The sequence below is a fragment of the Drosophila rhopaloa genome, unplaced genomic scaffold (assembly GCF_018152115.1).
Source record: "Drosophila rhopaloa isolate 14029-0021.01 unplaced genomic scaffold, ASM1815211v1 contig_3, whole genome shotgun sequence".
Classification (NCBI taxonomy): Eukaryota; Metazoa; Arthropoda; class Insecta; order Diptera; family Drosophilidae; genus Drosophila; species Drosophila rhopaloa.
The window spans coordinates 3,534,827-3,557,483 of NW_025335123.1; the positions used below are offsets into that span (position 1 = coordinate 3,534,827).

At 43.2% G+C, this 22,657-nt stretch overlaps 4 protein-coding genes across 5 annotated transcripts in view; 1 reads left to right on the plus strand and 3 right to left on the minus strand.

The window, feature by feature from the left end:
* Positions 1-52: 52 nt before the first annotated feature.
* Positions 53-1,627, minus strand: LOC108041208 (dnaJ protein homolog 1). 2 transcript variants are annotated; one of them, XM_017119065.2, is made up of 2 exons: positions 1,511-1,627; positions 53-1,201 (listed from the first exon to the last, which is right to left on the minus strand). In XM_017119065.2, exon 2 carries the CDS (start codon positions 1,136-1,138, stop codon positions 128-130), a length of 1,011 nt encoding a protein of 336 aa, XP_016974554.1. In that variant the 5' UTR covers positions 1,139-1,201; positions 1,511-1,627; the 3' UTR covers positions 53-127. The 2 variants fall into 2 exon arrangements, with proteins under 2 accessions (XP_016974554.1, XP_016974553.1); XM_017119064.2 differs by having other exon boundaries at positions 53-1,174; positions 1,511-1,620.
* An 868-nt stretch (positions 1,628-2,495) lies between these two features.
* Positions 2,496-5,854, plus strand: LOC108041206 (serine/threonine-protein phosphatase 4 regulatory subunit 2). The gene is made up of 4 exons (XM_017119061.2): positions 2,496-2,634; positions 3,148-3,390; positions 3,712-3,900; positions 3,959-5,854. The coding sequence occupies exons 2-4, from the start codon at positions 3,174-3,176 to the stop codon at positions 5,401-5,403; spliced, it is 1,851 nt and encodes a 616-aa protein (XP_016974550.1). The 5' UTR covers positions 2,496-2,634; positions 3,148-3,173; the 3' UTR covers positions 5,404-5,854.
* Positions 5,855-6,718: 864 nt separating this feature from the next.
* Positions 6,719-11,982, minus strand: LOC108041201 (leucine-rich repeat-containing protein 58). The gene is made up of 3 exons (XM_044461131.1): positions 11,200-11,982; positions 7,963-8,179; positions 6,719-7,553 (listed from the first exon to the last, which is right to left on the minus strand). Exons 1-3 carry the CDS (start codon positions 11,712-11,714, stop codon positions 7,176-7,178), a joined length of 1,110 nt encoding a protein of 369 aa, XP_044317066.1. The 5' UTR covers positions 11,715-11,982; the 3' UTR covers positions 6,719-7,175.
* Positions 11,983-16,588: 4,606 nt separating this feature from the next.
* The window catches only part of LOC108053925 (protein sprint), a 61,101-nt gene continuing 55,032 nt past the window's right edge, over positions 16,589-22,657 (minus strand). Inside the window, 2 exon segments of the mRNA XM_044461370.1 lie at positions 16,589-17,667; positions 18,394-19,220. Coding sequence (XP_044317305.1) covers positions 17,338-17,667; positions 18,394-19,220 — 1,157 coding nt within the window. The 3' untranslated portion in view covers positions 16,589-17,337.

A 22,657-nucleotide genomic window follows, 5' to 3' on the forward strand; every position in this document is an offset into this window, starting at 1 on the left:
AGGCGACCCAGGCCCCTCCCATGAATCCGTAGAGTATGGAAACACCGTCAGCTCCCCATTAGATAATTTACTATACACTTGTACTGTCAATGTTGTGGTCACGTATTGCGACGTGGCTGTGGACGGATCAGTTGGGCAGGAGGCTGGCCAGCGAGGATGTGAGCTGCGTGGACATGGAGTCCGGGAACTGGATGGAGAAGCTGACGACGATGGCACCGCGACGCGAGCTGTCCTTGGGGCAGGGCAGTCCATAGCCCGGGAAGCGGCGCGTTGAGTGCGGCTTGATCACCTCGCCCTGGGTGCAGAGCCCCAGCTGGTCGCTCTGGAGCGTGGGCACGGCCAGGTGTGTGCCGCACAGCGCCTGCTTCAGCGAGATGTGCGCCTTGTAGAGAAGGTCACTGCCCTCCCGGCGGAAGATCGGATGCGGCTTGTCCCGGATCGTGAACACGATGTCGGCGGGCACGCGGTTAGGCAGCTTTTCGCCCTCCCTGCGGAAGGTGATCTTGGTGCCGGCCTTCCAGCCCGGTCGGATATCGATGTTAAGCACCTTGTGTTCCCGGATCGGCTCGCCGCTGGACGAGATCGCGAGCCAGGAGACCTTCATGCGCTTAGTGCATCCGTTGGCGATGTCCTCGAGTGCAACGTGCAGCTCGTGCTCGATGGGAGGATCCTGCGCGAGACTTCCTCCCTCAGATCCCGATCCCAATCCCGACCCGCCCAACCAACGACCCAGCGTGAAGTCGCCGTCGGACATGAAGATGTGCTCCATGTCCTCGAAGAACATGGTGAACGGATCACTGGAGCCAAAGAACTGGGCAAAGGTGGCGCGCGGATCGCCATGGAACTGATAGCTGAAGCCCCCGCCAGCCATTCCTCTGTGTGTGGCACTGGGATCGCTGCGCTGGTCCGCCGCGCCCCGTCGGAGACCCTCCTCGCCCAGCTGGTCATACAGGTCGCGCTTCCTCTTGTCCGACAGGATCTCGTACGCCTCGGCCACCTCCTTGAAGCGCTCCTCGGCCTGGGAGTGTTTGTTCTTGTCCGGATGGAAGCGCAGCGCCAGCTTGCGGTACGCCTTCTTGATCTCCTCCTCGCTGGCAGCGCGACCGATCCCCAGGATCTTGTAGAAGTCCTTGCCCATGACTCGTCCGCCAACGGGTTGTGTGGTCCTGTTTGTCTGTGGGTTACGTTACGGACAGAAGTACTGAAAATTTGGAATATTCGTATAACATTTTTAGCAATTCCACGGAAATTTGTAATGTAGGTTGTTCTAATGACAGTTATTGAGCAAATAGGGACTTACGATAATATCAGCTGAAAGGTATTTCCTTATAATATTTAAAAAAGCTTTGAATAATTGGTATGTCAAAATTAAAATCAGAGAATTATACTTTGTTTGATTGAAATAAAAAGTTTTTTTAATTTTGATTTAAAAATTACATTTAATAACATAATGGACGATATGTTTGCCTTATCAAACAAATTTTAACTGGTAACCTTACATAGCACTTACCAAATTTAAGTTTTATTCTTTGTTTTATCTTTTTAGTTTCGCATTAGAATTTGGTGCATAAAATTGTTTGCCATATAAGTATACACAATAATTAAACTACAAAACTTGACAACTTTATAAAAGGGGATTTTGTGAGGCACTGTAGTGATTTAAGTATTGGTTTGAAGTTTGGGTTAGATTTTTCGTCATTTTTATTAACCCCTTTCCAAATTTTCGGAAAATGGTTTTGCAGAAAAGTGGCCAAAACTCTGCACTTCGATGCTCATAACTTTTCTTACAGACCTCCGATTTCTAAATGGCTTATTTCTAAATGATTGTGGTTTAATTATGTAAAATTTTGGTTCGAGTTTTGTCATTTTTATACCCTTGTTTAAGGTACTATATTTTCTTCTTTCTGTTGCAGGTAGTATATAAGTCAGAAAGGGACCTCTACTATATTATATAGCTCGTGTAAAAAAATGAAAATAAAATTATAAACATCAAAGTTATAACATAGCAAGACATATAACATATCAATTTACTCCGAGTTAAGTAATATTTATAAAATAATAAAATCTGGGTTTTCGCTTGATTCCGCTTGATACCCATATATAATTATACATTTATTTAATGTCTTATTTTATACAACTTATAAATTAACGCGCTTATCAGGACACAATATTATTCTTTATTCTATTATTTAATTCTCCCATATTTTATACGCATATATAATTATACATTTATTTAATTTCTTATTTTATACAACTTATAAATTAACTCGCTTATCAGGACACAATATTATTCTTTATTCTATTATTTAATTCTCCTATTTAGTTGTGGAATGTGTCTTACAAACACGTTTTTGATTTCAATATAAAAAACGAAATTAGGGGAATAACTTTCTCTTTTGATTTTTAAATTTTTTCCCATTCGATATTAACCGCCAGTCGGTCACTCTTTAACTATCGATAGCACCACTAACGGCACCGGCAATCGACTGGCGCACATCGCAGGCGGCGTCGAACGGTCAGTCTACCACTTTGCAAATAAAATCCAAACGAAGTTGTGTGATCCAATTGTCACCTGGATTAAAGTGCTATTAAAAGGCGTAGTTGTGATAGAAAGCAGTAGCGAAGCTAGTGCAGGTGAGTGGAAAGTGTAAGGGGATTAACTGCTCCTTGGAATTGGCTAAAAGGCCAGTTGCGAATTGCGAATACTTAGACTGGCCGGTTCGCCAGGGAAATTCGCAAAAGGCGTCGCAAATTTTGTGTTCCCTTTTTTTGGCCGTCTGGAGCAGACAGTTACAACAACTACAACACCATTGGCCTGGCAACAAGAGTTGCAGCCGTTAACACACACAAACACAATCAGCTTTTTGAATTTGCAAATTTGAGCGAATGTTGTGTGTGTGTGCAGCATAACTAGTTTTCCTGGCGAATCCTCCACCAAAAGAGTGAGAAAGAGAGAGATAGAGCTGGCAGATGCAAGATGCTTCATGCGCATACCTGCACACAATTGCACAAAGTTGGCGAAATTTCTCAGTTCTCTCTCGTTTTCTCGCTTTTTTGTGTGTCTACCTCGAGGAGAACATTTTTTTTCTCACTTTGCCGGCCGGTTTTTGATCTCTCCTCTCCGTTTTTTTTACCGCTTTTCCACAGTTTTTCCCCGCTCAACGATTGCCTAAATGGTCACCATGGAGAACAGCGACGAGATCCTGCAGATCCTGGAGCGCTTCACGCGCCTGAAGCAAAAGGAGATACCCAAGGAGTTGGAGGATTATTTGCAGTATGTGGCCAAAACCGGCGATACCATCTTCAAGTGGACCAGCCTGAAGTATCTGTTCCGCGAAAAGCTGCTCAACGTGATTAAGCACTTCAACGAGGATTCGCCTCGTGTAGAGGGTGAGTTACCAGGCGCTAAGTGACACATTTCTCAACGTCCTTTTGAGTTCTGATATTAATTTCTTTCGCCTTACAACTCTTGTCATGTATCATACTATCTCACCTGCTGCGCATAACAACCCCTTTTTATGATAGCATTTATTGTTAAGAGTTAATCTGAGTCAGTACAATAATAACTGGTTTCTTACAACCAATTCGAATGCAAATTGAGAATTTTCAAACAAATTAATTCTGTTGATTTTTTTCTGCAGTTTACAAACTGAGAACAGGACAAAAATCCTTTAAGCCACCTGATAACACCTTGTCGTTTCCATCATATAGAGATTCCCAACTATCCGAATGTGGATCCATTCAACTATGAGACCATGAAGTCATCGCTGCTCGAGCGTCTAGACCTCTTCAATGCAGCTCCTTTCACCGTGCAGCGTCTGTGCGAGTTGCTTATCGATCCCCGCAAGCAGTACTCGCGCATCGACAAGTTCATGCGTGCTCTGGAGAAGAACATTCTTGGTAAGTAAATGTACCCAGAAACATAGAGTGAGGTTACTTAATGAGATACCCTTTGCAGTGGTCAGCACCATTGATCCGGGACGCAGACGCACCGAAAGCGAGAATGGCGACTCTCTGGACTCCGTGGTCAACGGCGATCTCTCCCTGGAAGTCAACATCGACATTGAGATGGAGAACGAGGCCCTGTTCAACAACGGCAACGCCGAGGAGGGTTCTGCCCCTAGCTCCGTTTCGGCAGGCGGTGCGCAGAAGGCCAGCTGCCCGCGATCGGACGACAATGTGCAGCCCAAGGCCAAGAAGGCCAAGCTGGAGATCGAGGGCGAAGAGCGCTCGGAGGCGGCCGATGACGTGCCCGCCGAACCGGAAGCGGATGTGGCCGCCAAGGACAAAAAGGACAAGGAGAAGGAGGAGAAGAGTGACAACGATGAGACTGATTCCCCACAAGAGGCTGCCGAGATCGAAGAGCCCGACGAGGAAGTGGAGGAGGCTGAACAAGAGGCCAAGACCACCAAGCAGGCTGTAAACGGCAGCAAGAAGGATAGCGAGCAGGAGGAGCGATCCCCAGCCTCTGCCGATGAAGAGGTTGAGGACCCCCTGCAAAGCAAATCTCCCGACGCCGAGAAAGAACCAGTTGCCAAGGAGAAAGCAGAGGAGAACAAAAAAGAGGCGGCCGAACCACAGGAAGAGATCGTAAAGAAGCAGAAGACCGAGAAGGCCGATAAGTCGGACAAAAAGGTGGAACAGCCAGACGAGAAACCGGCTGACGATAAAGCCACACCACCAGCCGAGGGCGAAAAGGAGGAGCCTGCCAAAGCCAAGGCAGAAAAGGAGAAGGAGGAGGAAAAGCCTGCTTCAGTTGCAACAGAGAAGCAGGAAGAGAAGGAAGCTGCCGAGACTGAGCCTGCACCAGCAGAGAAGCCCGCCGACGAGAAGGCAGCTCCTGCCGAATCAAAACCGAAGACCAAGTCTGAGGCCAAGCCAGAGGCCGAGACCAAGGAGAGCCAACCCGAAAAGACTGAAACCGAGCCGGCCAAGAAGCCGCTCCCTGAGAAAAAGGAGGCTGCCGAGCCGGCTGCAGAGACCGATAAGAAAAAGAAAGAGGACGACACCACTGCCGCTGAGGCAGTCAAGGAACCAGCCGAGGAGTCGCAGGATGGGGAGGCATCCAGCCCCGCCGTCGAAGAACTGGGCGCCGCCACCACACCACAATCTCCATTGGGCGCCGCCGATTCGGCTGCCGAGACGCCGCCCGCCGAGGCAGCCGATGATTCGCAGGCTTCGCCCTTGGCCGTCGTCACTCCGCCGGCTCTGGCCCTCAACGACCAGCCCATGGAGGACACCCCCGCCGAGGAGGAGGCACGCGCTTCGCCATCGGCCGCCGTCGAGGAGGTGGTCATGGCCGAAAGCGGCCCCGCCGCCGAAATGGCCACCGAAGAGGCCGCCAAGGACGAACCGGCCGCAATGGAGGTCGACGACACCAGCCAGGAGGTGATGGACCAGTAAACTGTGCCCAACCAAGCGCCGAATACAACTACATTCAACTACTACTCCATATAATTAGAATTGTAAGACAAGCGCCCCATTCCGCAGATAATGAAGACGTAATCCTGCCCCGCACTGCCTCTAGAAAAGAATCCGAGTGATCCGTGCGATCCGCGTTAATCAGGCGGGGTGGCAGCTCACTCTTCGTAGCCGAGTGTCGCATGCCAGACAAGCTCAAGAACTAGAATCTGTTGAATGTTCCGAGTTCCATCATCTGTGACCCTTTCGTTGGCCGCCCCTAGTTTTGTATTTATTTTTTATAGCCCCTGACGAGTGACAAGTCCATGTATCTCTGTCCCCGCCTCTGTTCTCCGATTTTTTTTTAAATAATCTAGTAATAGACGCTGTCCATGGCGCGGCATTCGGCCAAATGTGAGCGATTAAACACAATAAACACTATCCATACAACGTATTTGCTTCGTTTATCCGTTAAAGGTGCACTGGGGGAAAGTCGTGTCTTCAACAATTGAAATACAGCGATAAGGGGATATCCATTTGCAGGATATTCCAATAGGCTTGCCGTTTTTTAAATTGGTACTGACAAATCAATAGATTAATAGATTAATTACATTGAATTTGACAAACTTTAATAAGATCACATGTCACAATCCTATGTTTTGAGGGGTTTCCGTTAATAGGAACTATTGGGTTAAATAAGAACAAACTTGGTTTTTACAATGATCATTTAATGTAAGGCATGATTAGGGATCACAGTAATGTACTGTTTGTGTAGATTAACAATCGGACTAAGTGTAAACAAATTAATGAAATCTTGGGTTTTATTAAATGTTGGTAGCACAGGTTTTGCTGCAACTTACTGTGCAGGATACTTTAGGTTTAATTTTTGCAAAGCATAAAAGGCGTCGAAAATACTTGCTAATATCTATTCACTGTAGCTAAAGGTAGGGTCGGAAAACTAGATATTTATGAATGTAGGTGTACTTTAGGGTGGTCAAAAAAAAAACGATAGTTTAATATGATGTTGGTAATCAACACATTTTCGGAGTTTTGAAAGGGTCCATAAAAAATGGCTCTTTCATTTCCAATCTTATTGACCTCGTTTAAATAGACCTAAACCTATTCAGAGGCAACACTACGTATGAGTGATAAACTTTAAAGTCAATGAGTCATTTGGTTATACCAAGAAATATGTATCTCCCACAAATGTGTACCTCCCTAATGACCGTATGTAGGGTTTGTAATCAACAACTGCAACCTTTGGTTCATAAGCTCCATAAGCCACTCGAATCCTTTTGCCCAGTGAAAGCCAGCCGCGTTTCTTTGGTATAGATTGTGTAAGTGTGGATAACAACAAGCAAACAAACAAACAGAAAGGCGAGCAAACAAACAGGTCGTAATCACTTAGCAAACTAGTTCAAATTGGATTTGATAACGTGTGTGAAGCCAATGGGGGTATTCCCGTCGAGCGGCCCCGTGGCTGCCGGACTCCTCGGCTCCTCGGAACGCGTGGATCCGCCATTTCCACTCTCACTTCCGCTTCCGCCATTTCCGCTACCGTTTTCGACTACCGTTTCCGTTCCGTTCCGTTCCGCTCCCAAATCCCGTTTCCGTTTCCGATTCCGTTTCCGAATCCGATATCGATTTCGTGTCCCTGTCCTCTCCAAATCCGATACCGGATCGGTCGGCGCTCCGATCGCGCTCCCGGATGATACGGCCAGGAGCCGGAGTGGGCCGGACCGGACCGGGCCGGGCCGGGCCGAGCCGGATTGCGGCTAGCCCAGCAGCACCTTGCGCATCATGAAGCCGCTGCTGGCACTAGCCGCCGGAACGGATGAGCCGCGCGCCGGCTGCTCCGGCTCGATGCACTTGGAGGAGCAGAGGTACTGCAGCAGTGGCACCCGGTACTTCCCGCAGAAGTCCACGAACTTGATGTGCTCCACCCGGTTGTCGAAGAAGACGCCCCTGCAGTTGGGGTTCACGCAGCAGTTGGCACTGTTCAGATACTCGGCCAGTGTCCTCGGGATGTCGTAGGGTCCTGGTCGCTGCCCACTGGCCTTCACCATCCGCCCGGCCAGCTCCAGCAGGGTGGGCGGCTTCAGGGCCATGTCCTGGACGAAGCGCACCACCAGCGGATTGTCGCGCAGACTCAGCTGTGGACGAGCAAGATCAGAGCACAGGATTAGTAAGGCAAGGAACTACACGAAATGGTACAATCATAAAGTGGGTCAGCTCAACAAAAAAAAGGAAAGAATGAATGTATATGATTGGCTGACTTCACTTAAATGCGATATATACAAAATAACAAATTTATATTTTCTACACTATTTATTTAATATTTAAGCAGACAAGAAGCGATTTTTCCTACTTAAATGAATAGTCGATCCTGTTACAAGTTTCGGATAACGTATCATTTAAAGTGGAATACCATTAGGTATGTGTGTTGTACTTGACTATATAATTCTATATTTGCAGTTTATGGTATAATTTATAAATTTGTTTCTTCTTTCCAATTTGATATAGATTGACTTGGATTTTGTATTTGAGGAATATGGGTCTTACCTCCGTCAGGTTCTTCAGTGCGACGATGTCCTTGGGAAGATGTCGCAGTCGGTTCTTGTGGAGCAAGAGCGACTTGAGGTTCTTCAGTCGGGCGATGCTCGTTGGCAGGATCTCGATCAGGTTGTCGCAGAGGACTAGGGCCTGCAGTTGGTTCAGGGAGCCCACCGCCTCGGGCACTTCGCTGATCAGATTACCACCCAGGGATAGAACGTGCAGACTGCAAGAAGGATTACAGATTACAGATTCATTTGACGTAAACAACCTTGGGCGTAGCCAAAAATATTATACAGTTTTATTAAATCTAAATATAAAAATAAAACCAGATTTCATTTTAAGGTTAGGCTAAGTACAAAATATTCCCAGAAAACAATTCCTAGTCGAGGTAAATGTATCTACTTTTATACAAATAATATTCAATATATTATATTACATTTAAACCCATTTTGAAATTTATAAACCATTTTCTCGATGTGATCCCTGTTCATGTCTTCATTTTTTATAACAACTAATAGCAGTTTTAATTGAATTGAATAATTAATATCCTACAATATCCATTTTAAAAGTGAATAGGATTTAAAAAGAAGAATTTTTATTAATTTTAAATTGGATGTATAGAAGTTGAATTGTATTTTTTTGGAAAAGAGTTCAACTTTTGCGTTATTCATTTTTATACCCTTGCAGAGGGTATTATAATTTCAGTCAAAAGTGTGCAACGCAGTGAAGGAGACATTTCCGACCCAATAAAGTATATATATTTTTGATCAGCATCACCAGGAGAGTCGATCTAGTAATATTTAAATTTTATGGAATTACGGTTTTAATTAAATTACAATCGGACAACAATATCATACAGCTGCCATAGAAACGATGGCAAAATGCAGCGCAAAGTCGACACAGCTTCATTGTTTTTAGTAATATAGGCACAGAAATCGAAATGTAGTCGATTTGTAATAACTGCAAGGGTATATAAACTTCGGCTTGCCGAAGTTAGCTTCCTCTGTTGTTAGTAGTATATTTCGCCCTGACTATAAATATATATACTTTACTAGTGAATCACTACTTATGTCATGGCTTATGGCCTTCTGGCCCTAGGGTCCTCTTCGCATTCCCGGGGTCTTAAGTGCGAAACAATCAATTCCGCAAAGACGTTGCAAAGTCCAGCCCCTCTGATAACTAATGCCTATTTAAATTTTTTTGGCGTGCTTAGAGGTTTAGGGTATACTGGACTTATTGAAAAATGTAATGTAAAATATCTCAAAATCTTAGGAATATCACGGTGTATAATATGTAACAAAAGAATGCATTTAAATTTGCAACCAAAAATGTTATAAAATTAAGTAATGAGAATTTCTGTAGGGTATCTTATTGTCAAGGCACTCGACTATAGAGTTCTTTATTGTTTAATTTGTTTTCAACTGATATTTGGAATTTTTCTGTGCGATTTTGTTGCTATTTGTGCCATTTTTGCTTATTGTTTATTATTGTATTAATACACGGTCGTATCTTTATGAGCCGACCAAATCGGTTGGGTCGATTCGAGTACGTGTTTTCGATAGATTTGGCTTTTACGACGCCAGCACCACCCGACCGATCCGCCGATCCACCGATCCACCGAACCCATCCCTCCGATCGCCCAACCACCGGACAAGTGGCAGACCGGCGTTATCAGCTCCCCGGCTATATATTACGATCTCGTCTGTGCTTGGACTTTTATACATGGCAACAGCGATCGCCAGTCGTCGCCCCTTCCCATCGAGTGGCCAATGTCAAGCGACAAGGGGAACGGGGGGAGTACACTCGCAGAAAGTGCGAAATTCCGCATCCTTGCTGCTTTTAGGTCAAATTAGGTAAGACCCTAAGCCCATAGTATGGAACTTCTGAATTTAGTAATAGGAGATAGACAGACTTTCACTGCCCCCAAATTAAATATATATATCTACTAATCATAGCACAATCGCTATCTAAATTATGCAATATCAAGGTGGATATTTTAGATATAAGGGTTCAAGAGAAATGGCGAATATTCAAAAAAAACATAGTTATATTATTCAAGAAGTAAAGCCTTTTTCTCCCCTTAAACTTTATATGTTGTTGTGTTAGCTAAATTGTGTAATATAAAAATTCATGTATTTCAATTTGGTAGAATGTATTGTAAAAACATTGTTATGAGTGGTATATGGTACTAACGATACTAACGATAAAAGTAAAGGCTTTTCGTCCCAAAATCTAAATATATTACTTCTGATGTATTATTCTTTTGGCCAAATTATGCATTATATTTTTGAATTTGTTTAACTGTTTAAAGAAAGAATATATTGAGATTATTTATATTTATACTGATGCATTATATTATTAACTAAATTATGCAATATCAAAATGCGTGTTTTGCAATTTTGTTAACCGTTCAAAAGATCGTTGTTCCCTAGTATATTATAGATCACTGTTAATCGACTGATCGGCTGTTGATACTGATTATGACTATATAAGTATCAGGAATCCTGCTGAAGGATTTCAATGTAGGGGTGAATCCAACCATCAATCAGATAAAGCTGCCGACAGAATTATAAATGAAAACCTTTCATAAATCTAGTAATTTGCTCATTTTTCGTTATCTATACAATTAATTTTGTTTTGAGTTATCGCCCTTTATTGTGTTTCGACCATTGTTGTTCAGTCTAAGTTTTATTTTTGACCTTGACGGACCCTAAGTTAATGACACTTTTTCTTTTGGGATAATTTATTTTAATAAAAACTTTGTTTTTTTTTTATAAAAAGTCGAAATCAGACATTACCTTTAACTAGTCTGTTAGTCTACAGTTTAATTTTTTGTTATCGGGGAAAAAAATAAGTTTTGTATTACAATTTTGTGTAATGAAATAAAATCAACAAAATTTTGTTTTTTGCTAATAAATTGTAAACCCTACACCAAAAAACAAATTGACTTAAAATACTTTAAAATATCATCAAAAATGACCCGGGCTCATTTTTTAAGTAATTTTTTCTAATATATAATTTTCACAAAGCTAGGAGTTTTCAGGACTATTTGGTTTTCTGAGTGTAGAAGTTGGTCTAAATTGGTAATTATTAATTGGCAAGCGGGTAATCAAAGCCAACATACCCGATTAAAATCGTTAGGTTTGAACAATGAAATGCTTGGTTCTTGACAAAACAAAACACTTGAGCAAACGGGCGAGAGGCCAGAGAACCCATCGACCGCAGAGACCCCACTCTACATACCTCTGCATCTTCCAGATGTCCTTCGAGATGCTGGAGATCTTGTTGCCCCCCAGATAGAGGTACTTGAGGTGGCGCAGATCGGTGACCTGTTCGGGGAAGTGGGTCAGCTGGTTGCCGCTCAGGTTGAGCTCCTTGAGCGTGGAGCCACCATTGGTGGCATTGGCCTGCTTGGAGAGCAGCGACTTGGGCAGCGAGGCGTTGGTCAGCAGGTTGTTCTTGGCAATCAGGGTGACCAGCGGCAGCTGGCAGACGGCATCCGGCAAGGTGGTGATGGCATTGGAGCTGAGGTCCAGGATCTTCAAATTGGCGAACTGCAGCAGGAGGCGGGGCAGACCCACCAGCCGGTTGTGGTTGAGCAGCATCGTCTCAATGTCGCCGCTGGACTTGAGCAGCGCCTTCTGCGGCGAGGCCAAATGGTCCTCCAAGGTGACCAGGTCCAGGCTCATGCGCCCAAAGTCCAGGGTCTTCTGCTCCCGCGAATCCGTGTCCGAGCTGTCCGACGTGTACACCTCCATGGCTGCTGGTCTAAGATGGCGCGATCGCTTTGTTTACCACTGCCGATCGATCGGATCGATCGAGCGCTCTTTCACACACAAAAAAATAACTCAACTCAACGCAACGCGAACGCAAACAAAAACAAAAGCAGATGTAGATGTGGATGTGGATGTGGATGTCAGCGGAATAAAATTGGAACCGTCGCGACTTGACGCTCGCACTGTTCAGCTGGCCCAGCGCGAATGCCAAGCGAATTGCGACGGCTGCTTCTCAGATCGCCAAGCCGACTATACGACTATACGACTATACGACTATGCGACTATTCGACTATTTCAGCGGCATACGATTGGATCTTCGGCTGGGCCTCAGATTGCGCCAACTGGGCGGTTTCTCTCGCTCTCGTCGCACAGTGGGCCAAAATATAATTTAAATATACAAATATATAATATCGCTTGCCGTTTGACCCACATTTCCGCCCATATACCCATCATGGCGGATGAGTAATATTTTATATTATTAATATTATTTGGCATTTAACTGTATTACACTCAGAGAACACCCAAAATATATAATATTTCATATTATTTATATTATTTTACATTTAATTACACATAATAAATTGCATACACTCAAATTTTAGTTAATTTCTCTTAAAATATAAAAGCTAAGGTCATATTGTAAGTAGTTGTTTTTAAAATTTAGGTATTTAATTTTTTGTTGTATCTTAGTGTATAGTGAACTCAAGGGATGGATCCAAATGATATACAGCCAACATAGTAAATAAAAAAAAGCGATACGCACATAATTCTTTAAAACCAACCAAACTTCGACAAAATTACACGGACAGCCAAAATAATGATTTTTTTTACAGCTGGGGACCTAAACTACAAATTCGAAATTGATTTGAAAAAATAATTTTTTTTAACTGATTTCTGAATTATTTTTAGCGATGTATGACATTCCAGCTTTTGACAATTATTTTCCAGGGTTTTGATAAAAATAACCGAAATCGAGTTGATTTTTCCGGATTTCAGCCATACAAAAATGTATAAGGGCTCTTTGTTTTAACTTCGCCAAAGTAATAGCACTTAGCAGGGATAACTGTAAAAGTATAATTCAAAGTTAATTAAAGAATGTCTGAATGTACAACGTTGTTGATTGCAAAAAACTCCTAAAAGCTTTCCGCATTTTGCTTAATTGAATAAGTTTTAACTTATCGATTTGATATACAAAATAACTAATTAAAAGATTAAAACTAAATATATTTTTATATCAAATTCTGCCAAAGAAAGGCTATAGCTATCCCAGTGTGCACCTGCACCTGCTTTGCGGACATGGCGTATGCGTAATGCGATTGCCCGCACGAGCCTGGTTTTTTTTGTGATTTTGTCGGTGGTGTTAGTACCAGGGGTAATATCATCTGTGGTACTCGGCCAAAGGTACTCGGTTTTGCGTGGGTGGTCCAAGCGCTTATCGACAGAGGGAAAAGCCAAACCATTCCGATTTCGTATTACTTCAGAAAATCATATACTTTTGTCATTATCATTTATTTGACATTAATTATTTTATTGAAATTGTTTATGGCTTCCACTTTGGACAACGTTGTACCATTATAATATAACAATATAAATATTGAGCCCCACTTGTCGGGTCCTTTACTCAGAGGTTTTCCTATCTGGGTATTCAAAAAATTCCGGGGAACTCATTTTGGTTGTTAATCTGTTGGTTATATAACATTTAGAAAAAGTTTGTGATTCATCTTTGGTAAAAGATTAAAACTTCATTATATTTTTATGATATTTAACTTAGTACGCGGACCTGCTTTCCAAAATTACAATCTACTTTAGTAACTAAAAAATTCTAATTAGTTGAACTTAAAGTTTATTCACACAAATATTAGGTTGGTTGTGCCGGTATCAATAACAATAATATCATATCCATGTGTTCTTGAGTTATATAAGAACAAATAACTTGAATAAATAAACAAACTGATTGGTCCTTTAAAAAATCAAAGAGAAAACACGTTTCATACAAAGTAAATAGACCAAAAATAGACTTATAATAGTTTTCGTAAACATTAGGATAGAATATTGGAAACATTTTATCTTAGATTGTTTGCCAAAATTATCATAGCCGCGCAAAATAGTGGTTCCTAAACTTTTCAACTGCCACAAGGTTTGCACCGTTGAGCGATCGAATCGGTTGATCGATCGCACGAGCGCCGGAACTTGAATATATTTTATGACACACTGTCGTCGATCGACGCCCCTTAACCCACTTTTCCACCACCATCCACAGCCAGTCCAGCAATCGCCAATTGTTTATAGGCTCGTTGGTTTCGGACCTGTGCAAAAGTTATCGAACAGCCCACTTCATCCGTGCAATAATCAATATATTTACTCTCGTCAATCTTTTGTTTTTTATTGCCCGCCCGACTTTCTGTACTTAGGAGTGTCTAATCAAAACATCTCACCGCTCCTTCTGCGCCCCCTGTGGTTAATTGTTGCTCCACAGCAAAAAATATTATCGTACCTGCGTATATTAACAATATTCATTTAAATATACATCATTAACAAACTCATTTTTTTACTCTGTGTCATTTTAGATTGTATATCAAAGATCGAGTTTAAGAAATCGCGTAAAATATTTTATCATGTAATCTGGAATATTGTTACATAGTTTTCTAAATAAATATACAATATGCATCATATATAAACTTAAAAACGATTCCATTATCATTTGCAGTTTGTATTTATGCCTTAAAGCTTAAGAATTGAATCTATAAAAACCAAATATAAGCTCCAGAATTACTTTACGTTTTTCAGGACTTTACATTAACATTTTAGATAATAAATTTGATTTTAACTAAGCAAAAGCTAAATTATATGTGCTGCAATACTTTATAAACGTATTTAATCGTTGTTCAATAACCAAAATGTAAGTTTAAGCAAGTGAGAGGTGGAAAGTGGAAACCTTTGCGCTTCGAAGACCCCTTAAAAAGAAGAAAACCCATCCACATTTCTTTCGGTGCATCGATGTTTGGCTCCTTGATCTTCTTCTTCGCCCCGGACGATGGGGCTTTTGGGGACCATGTGGCGTGGCAATAATTGTTTATTATCGCGTCATTGGACCTTTTTGTTGCCGTTCCTGCTGCTGTCGCTGTGTCGCGCTGATAACTGATAACAGCACACTCAAAGTATCAAAAATCGAGAGCCGCTGCGATCGCGACTGGCCAGCAGCGATGGCGATCGCAGGCCAGCTATCTATTTATAATTAAACCAAAAATTTATGGCTTGCTCAAACTCCAATCTGTATCAATTTACAACTGTTGCACGATAGCAAAACAAAGGAAAAGTTTTAACACAGTTCGCCGAAAATAAATAACTCAATCTGTGTAGTGAGAAGATGGCGAAGATTGCAATAAAATATTTGCACATTGCAACTTTGCAATTAAACATGCTCAAAGTTCATTTCAATTAGTGTTGAAATTAAAGCTATAATGCACGAATTACCTATCTAGGCCGATCTTTATATACTATAAGAACTTTATTATATATATTTTAAGCTTTTCCTGATTTCTTACATTCTTAAAGAATCAGATTGACTTTTGTAAGATAAAAATGAGTTTCATATTATGAATGCTTAAGAGTGTTTAATGTGTTTAGTGTTTTAAGTACTTGCAAAGAAAATATCAAATTTGTGAATATTTAGAACAGATTTAGGGAAATATTATATTGCTTGTTTTTTCCTGTGCAGACTTGTTGGTGTTTTCGGTGCGTTTTTTGCACACGTTGCGAAATTTAAAGTTCAGTCCGTGTCCGTCCGTCTAATTGTCCGTGTGTTAGATTGTCCGTTTGACTATTTGTCCGTCTGTCGTCATCCGTGCGAATGTGTGGTCCTTATCGCACCGAATTTGAATTTCCATCAAAACAAAGCGAGCAGCAGCGTTAATAGTTCTACTATACACAAGATTAACTCGCGACATTTGATTCGGCTATTTTCGCTCGGAGAGACCAATGGAGGAACGATTCTTGGCGACAATAAATCCGCATACAGGCAATAATTTTATTTTGAGAGCCAAACGACAATCGGCTTTACACATCTATCACCGTCCATTATCGCTATCTGTCGCGACGTTTGTTTCGATTCGATTCGATTCGAGTACTCTGTGGTGGGGCCAATTAAGTCCCCAGATGGCACTCGATTGTTACTTTGGGGAGTCGATTTGTCGTGAACCCGGGCGATAGCCCCCACCTTTCTAATCCGCAAAAAGAAAAAAAAATGCACCATTCTGAGAATCATTCTGGGATCAGAAGCATGACTTTATTTTTATTCTGGGCACCAGTTTCATCTGCGGCTTTTAATTAAACTCGATTATAAATTGTCAGCCTATAAGTATATTGCACTAAAACACTCTGTAAGACTAACTAGGCTATTTTAGGGTATTAATGGGAATACCTCGGACCAATTTATAATGTTAAATTAATTAAAATTAATTAAAATCAATTAAATTATCCAATTAAGTATCCACGCTAGGAGATTTGATATTCAAAACAAAAAAACAAATATGAATCCAAAACAAAAAAAAATTACATAGCATTAAGAACGCATTATATTTTCCTAAAATATATATGTTATGCTTATTTTTAAGGTAATGATACTAATGCCAAATTAAAGATCAAAATTTTGTAAGTCTTTTTTTGGAGTGTTGAATATTTTGATTTCTTATTATTTCATTCCTTATTTTAATTCCTCCGTGTCAAAAATGATGAAAACTATCTTATCAAGTTGTTTTTTTTGTATCTTTCGGTATAAAAGATTTTTTTTATTTTTCTGTACTTACCAACTTTACATATACATATTCAACCCTAAGAACGTATTAAAAAAGCCTTGGTTTTATTTTGGTTATTTATTTGCTTGCTATTTGGATTACGTGTCACATATTTTACAAAGTATACAAAAAAATATGTATTTATGTATAGCTCGAGGGTTGATAGCTGTGTTTAGTTGAACATAAATATTAAAATGTAATGGTTTATATTTTAATATAATATGGTATAGCTTCTTAAAAAAAACGCGAAACCCATTCACACCTAAATGCCTTTTGTGTAGTTTGATGGTATGCACTGACCGCAAGATCGCTAGATTGATTGATTGAATGAGTGATTGATTGTTGCTGTGATTGTTGAACTGTGCTTTTGGTCTCCAGGGTGGCACACACGATCCATACCATCACCACATGGTATGCCCGTGTTTGCGTATATGTTTAGAGTGTAGATTCGTTTAGATGACTCCTCGCTTCCTCCGTTTGTGCAGATTTTGCATCTCTACTCGCTTAGTGGCTTATATATCGTATATGTGTGTATATGTATTATTCGCATAGTATATTTATTAGCAAAAAAAAAGGGGCTCGACCCGAGGGCCAAGGAAAAAAAAAAACACACTTAACTCAATACTGATGTTTAGTACACATTATATGTTTTCTAATTAGCATTAATTAGCTTTACTTACAGGCTACTAAGTATATTTTAATGTAATAATAATAAATTATTAATCAAATATGCTTGGTTAGTGAGCAAGAGGGGCAGGGCGGGTTGGTATGTCGTCAAATGCCGGGCATTTTGGCCATTTTGGGCAGCTGCATCAGTGTCCTGCCAGCTGGGCAGTCGGCCAGGCGATCTTGGCATCGATCCGCTTGTAGGCCAGCATACAGTGCTTCCCCTTGGCCGCCAGTCGGGCATCCTGCGGACACTCGGCGTCCGTCAGCAGCGTCTCCTCGCCGTCGACCAGCTTGAAGAGGGCGTAGTCCTGCGGGTTCGTGATGCGCGCCTTGTGCGCGATGATGCGGCACACCTCGCGGGTGGTGGTGTGTGGTCGCACCGGCAGCGTCCTCGTCTGCAGGGATCCGTTGCACTCGTCGGGGATGATCACGCGCAGCACGCTGGAGCAGGCCGGCAGGCAGCTGGAGCGCCACTGGAAGCACAAGAATGGTTAGTCACTGTGGCACTTTGGGGGTCTTAGAGCTTAAGCTGGATTTCACGGTTCCACTCCCGAAACTATACCTAATAGCATTGACCCAAAATATCTATTAAATATCTTTAGTTATTTTAATTTACTAAAGCTTGATCTGGGTTTTTCAAACCTATTGAATATCATGAACCTTTTTCCCTATTTATAGGGATTGACTCAAAATATCTTTAATTTTCTGTAGCTCTTTTCACTGTACAACTGCTGAAACTTACTAAATATCTTCTTCATTATCTTCTTATATGAAATGTATATATGGGCCTTTCCAAATATATTTTAAAAGATGCATTAAGATTTTCTTAGAACCTCCTAATTTAAAGACCAGAAATATTTTAATTAAATAATCTTTAATTTCTTGTCGATTTTTTTGTTCAGTTCAAAATATAAAATTTCATTTTATTGTTTTAAGTGCTAACATAAATAGTATTTTTTTAATCTGATAACTTTTGATCTTAATGGTACAAAACCAAATAAAAAAAATGCTTAAGTAAATTAAAAACTTTAGGATTTAAGTCTTTTCTTGTTGTAAGTCTAATTTCAAGCGTCAAGTCGTTGTCAAATGTTTGTTCTACTAGAAGTTTCTTAAATACTTTTAATAATCTATGCAATTTAAGTGTATGCCCGTGTGGGGCAGTGAAACGGAAACCCAGCTCATTTGTGACTGATACTTACGTCCAGGGATCCGGTGCCGCTCTCACCCTCGGATGCCATGAAGGTCTTGAGCACCTGGACGGCGCTGCAGAGGGCGGTTAGGTAGTAGCCCGGCTCTCCGTTCAGCAGGGTCGGCTGCAGGAGGCCCCACATGAACTCCGCCTCGATCTCGGCGCCCACGAATCCGCACTTGGCCACCACGTAGACGAGCACGGGCAGAAAGTCGTCGGCGCCCAGCTGCTGGCCACGCGGACAGCCGGTGGCATCGAACACCGTCGAGATGACGCACAGGAAGAGCTCCAGCTTGTCCAGGGGCAGCTCGGCCTCCTGGAGGCGCCACAGCAGGTTGGCGATGAGTCGCAGGGCGGCCTGCGATGGCGGCGTCACCGTGGGCCGGATGCCAAAGTCGGCCGCCTCCCGTTCGCAGGCATAGCGCACATTCTGCGCCAGCAGCTGAATGTCCTCGCTGCGCTGATAGTGATCCACGAATATGCCGTATAGGTGCTCCCGCAGCGGCAGCACCACCAGCTGATGCATCACCGTCTCCAGCATGGCGTCCAGATTGAGGAACTCGTCGGACTTGAGACGCGCCCTCGCCGTCTCCAGTTCGGCATGGAACTTGCCCTCGCCGTGCTTCACCAGATAGTTCTTCATGCCGCTCATGAACTGGCGCATGTTGCGCATCACCACCTGGGGCGCCGCCTCCCGCGACTCCTTCGTGCAGCAGATGAAGTTCTCGATGTTGCGGGCGAACGTGGAGCTGGGATCCTGGGCCAGCTGGAGGGTGTAGGCCCGCAGGGAGTCGCCGGGGCCGCTGCTCTGGATGCTCATCTTGTTGCGGGGGTGACCTGAAAGTAAACAGAGAAAGGGGAGGCGTTAGCTTGGAGATATTAAATGGGTTAGAATATGTCCAAAATGGATTAAAAAGAACGTATTGACTCGAAAACAAATATTCCATGCCAAGTCTATAACTTGGCGGTTCAAAAAGGTATACGAATCCACAGTCAAATCAAGATCAAGTCCTACACTCTCAGCACTATCCCCTCTTTTAAGGACCCTCTCCTTACCAACTATTAATTCACACAGCAGTCGCAGCAGACGGCGCAGGACGAAACAGCAGCCGCGACTCCGGCAAAAGTCCTCGTCGGCACACTCACAGCCACGTCGATAGCGTCGATAGAGACGACGACTCTGGGCCTGGAGACACAGGCCCAGCGCCTGGCACTCGACAATGTGCGCAATGCTCAGCAGGATGTTGCCCTGTTCGTCCAGGTGAAAGAACTGTTTGATGTCGTAGTGGTCACAGGTGTTCAGCTCACCAGGATGGCACTGATCCCGCTCGTTGCCAGTCGCACCCATGGGCATGGACTCCTCTCCGGCGGGACACTTGCCGATGGCGCCCATGATGGAGCCGGCCAGAGCCTCAGTCTTCAGTTGCTTGCGATTGATGCGGCAGTCTTTGAGCACCTGCTGCGGACAGGTGATGGGTGGCGAGGCGATGCTGGTGGAGCTGCTCGACTTCCTGGACTTTTTGCAGAGCACCGCTGTCGGCGAGGAAGGAGCCACCTGCTGGTTCTCATCCCCAGCAGGCAGGGCAATCCCATTCTGTATATTGTCCACGAACAGCAGCTCCAGGAACTTGCGTTTGCGTTTCGGCTTCGGCTTCGATTTGGTCTTGGCTTCTCTCTCCTGGCCATCCTTGGGCTCCTTGGGTGATATATCCTCCAGCGAACCGACGACCGGCAGCTGTGTTCTGTGCTGCAGCAGCTCCTCCTCAAAGTCGGCCGAAAAGTAATTGGCCTGCGGCGGATGCTCGATGATCTCCCACTCGGACATAATGCTCAGGAACTGCGCCTCCTCCTTGTAGTGGCGCACATGGTCGGGATCGTGGAAGAACTCCTCCGGCTCCTGCCGCTCAATGCACCGCTCGTCCAGCCAGCTGAGCGACTTGGACATATCCTGCGGCTGCGGATTCTGGGCGGGGGAATGCAGGTGGCTCGCGGACTGTGCACGCGACGATCTTCTGAACCAACTCATGGTATATCCGGTAGCGATTCTTGCCAGCTAAAACGAATTGGCGGAAACGCAGGTTTCTCATCGGCACACGCTGCGGCTGATTGATAAGCGATGGCGGTTCACTCTTTTGTTCGATTCGATTCGCTTTCGTTTCGTTCTTTTCTGCTCTCGCAGGCTGCTGCTCTAAACGCGGCCAATGCAAAACTAATTCTGAACTTCATACGCATTAGTTTATAAGACGGCGGCGACGGGCGGCGGCATCACATCGCAGTCGACGTCGCAGTCCGCAAAACAAAGATAGCAACGGCGCCGCTAAATGTGTCAACTCGCCAAGTGGCGGCCTCATTCGAGTGACCTTTTCCTCCTCCCTAAACCGCTAAACAGGCCATCTTAGGTCTTGAAATCGCATTCAGGTAGCATGTCCTTTTCGCGAGTTTTCCGGGAATTTCCGGCCATTCGCGCAGGTACAGTTGCGCAAGCCAATGACTCAACCGCAGACTTCGATGGGTTTGGCCTATTGCTAGGTATTCCAATCCAATCATTCCCAATCATGCCTATGGTGGCAGGTAACATCACAATCCACTACCTGTTGAATCGCGCGAAACTTATCACCACTTCGAGCTGATTCATAGGGGGTCTTTGTGCAGCCCTCTGAACGATCACTGAACATGTCGAAAACCCCATTGCAATCGCGAACACAAAACAAAATCCCAGATGTTCGTCTGTCCCCAGAAAATCATTTTTTAAAACCTCAGACTATTACTCATACAGATTATCGGGGCTCTGAACTCTGTGGTTTTAATAGATTGCAGTTTGAAATCCTTTTGAAAGTATGTCAAGATATTTTCTCTGTATAATGTTTCTAAGTTTATAGTTATGAATGGCTGGGAGTACAAAATCTTTATCAAAATTATTTGACTTTATCGGTTTGATTTCAAAGTGGAACCTTAACATGTCCTTGGGGGAAGCTGGCTTGAATCGCTTTTCTTTTCCAATCCTCTATCATCTATCATCTATCTCTGGGCGGTCTTATCAATAGACACGCTGGCTAGCTCGAAACTGGAGCCGCCACTCCGTCCGGGTTCTCGTGCAATTGCACGCCCGGATTGCATCAGCATTAGCCTGCGACTTGGTTGCTCTGATGCGCAATTCGGAAAAACCTCCGCGCGGTAAATGGAGGTTTCCAGGTTAGGGTTGAGGGTTCTGCGATCTGGGATCTTCCTCGTTCAAAGTTTAGTTTGAAAAGTCAACCTTGGGACAGGGAGCACTGAACCCGCATGTACCTGCTTTTTTCTCTCGATTCCCTTTGTTGGCCTACAGATATTTTCCCCAGATTTGGCTTATCAATCCACCAGTGGCGAAGATTAGCAGAAGACACCCCCCATTAACATTTACAATGCCCGCAGGCAAACAATTCAGTTGGCAAGCCGACTGAAAAACGAGCACGTGTGAATTGGGCTGGACCAGAGGCGATCATCTAATGATGATCAGGGGAGTGCGTTTTAAAAACGAATCGAGTGCGTTTTTAAAATAGCAGCAGGGCAGGGCGTTTGTTTGGCTTTCATCAGATGGCCTTTGTTGTCTGGCTGGTCGGTGTTTGACTTTGCTTACACTGACCCAAAAATAGACTGTCTAGGTCGAGACTCCCACTCTTTAGCTGCATTCCAATCTGCAAGCACACACTCGTGTTTACTCATCTACTAATTACGCATCCCATTCAGAGTCTCTAACTCCGCGCGGTGAAATTTGCGCTGGCTGATAAAAACGCTGCCGGCGTCGCTACGTCGGTTTACATTCCAAAGTCTGTCTCCGTAACGTACACCCCCCCATCCTAAATCAAATGTATGATCAGTTTTATACCCTCACTGATAGAGGGTGTTATAGTTCTGGTCAAAAGTTTGTAAAGCATAGCGAGAAAATATTTTCAATTCCATTCCTATGTTCGTTGTTTCTAAATTTATTTTTCGAGCTTTCAAAGCAAGGATATAATAACATTACAAACTTCCTTTACCACTAGGAGCATTTATATTAGTAATCCTCTTTATGGTTAAAATGGATATGACATGACCAATAAATGTTTATCTATAATTAGGATCCTTTGCGTATGTTATTACTAATTAAAATGTATCTTAAAAACAACTCTGTGAAAAATTCTTGAATTTTGTATTTCACCACTGTTTTGATTTAACCACCAGATATGAGACATCTTTCCTTAATTAAGAAGTATGTACTTGAAAACATATTCAAATTACAATGAATACAAAATCGT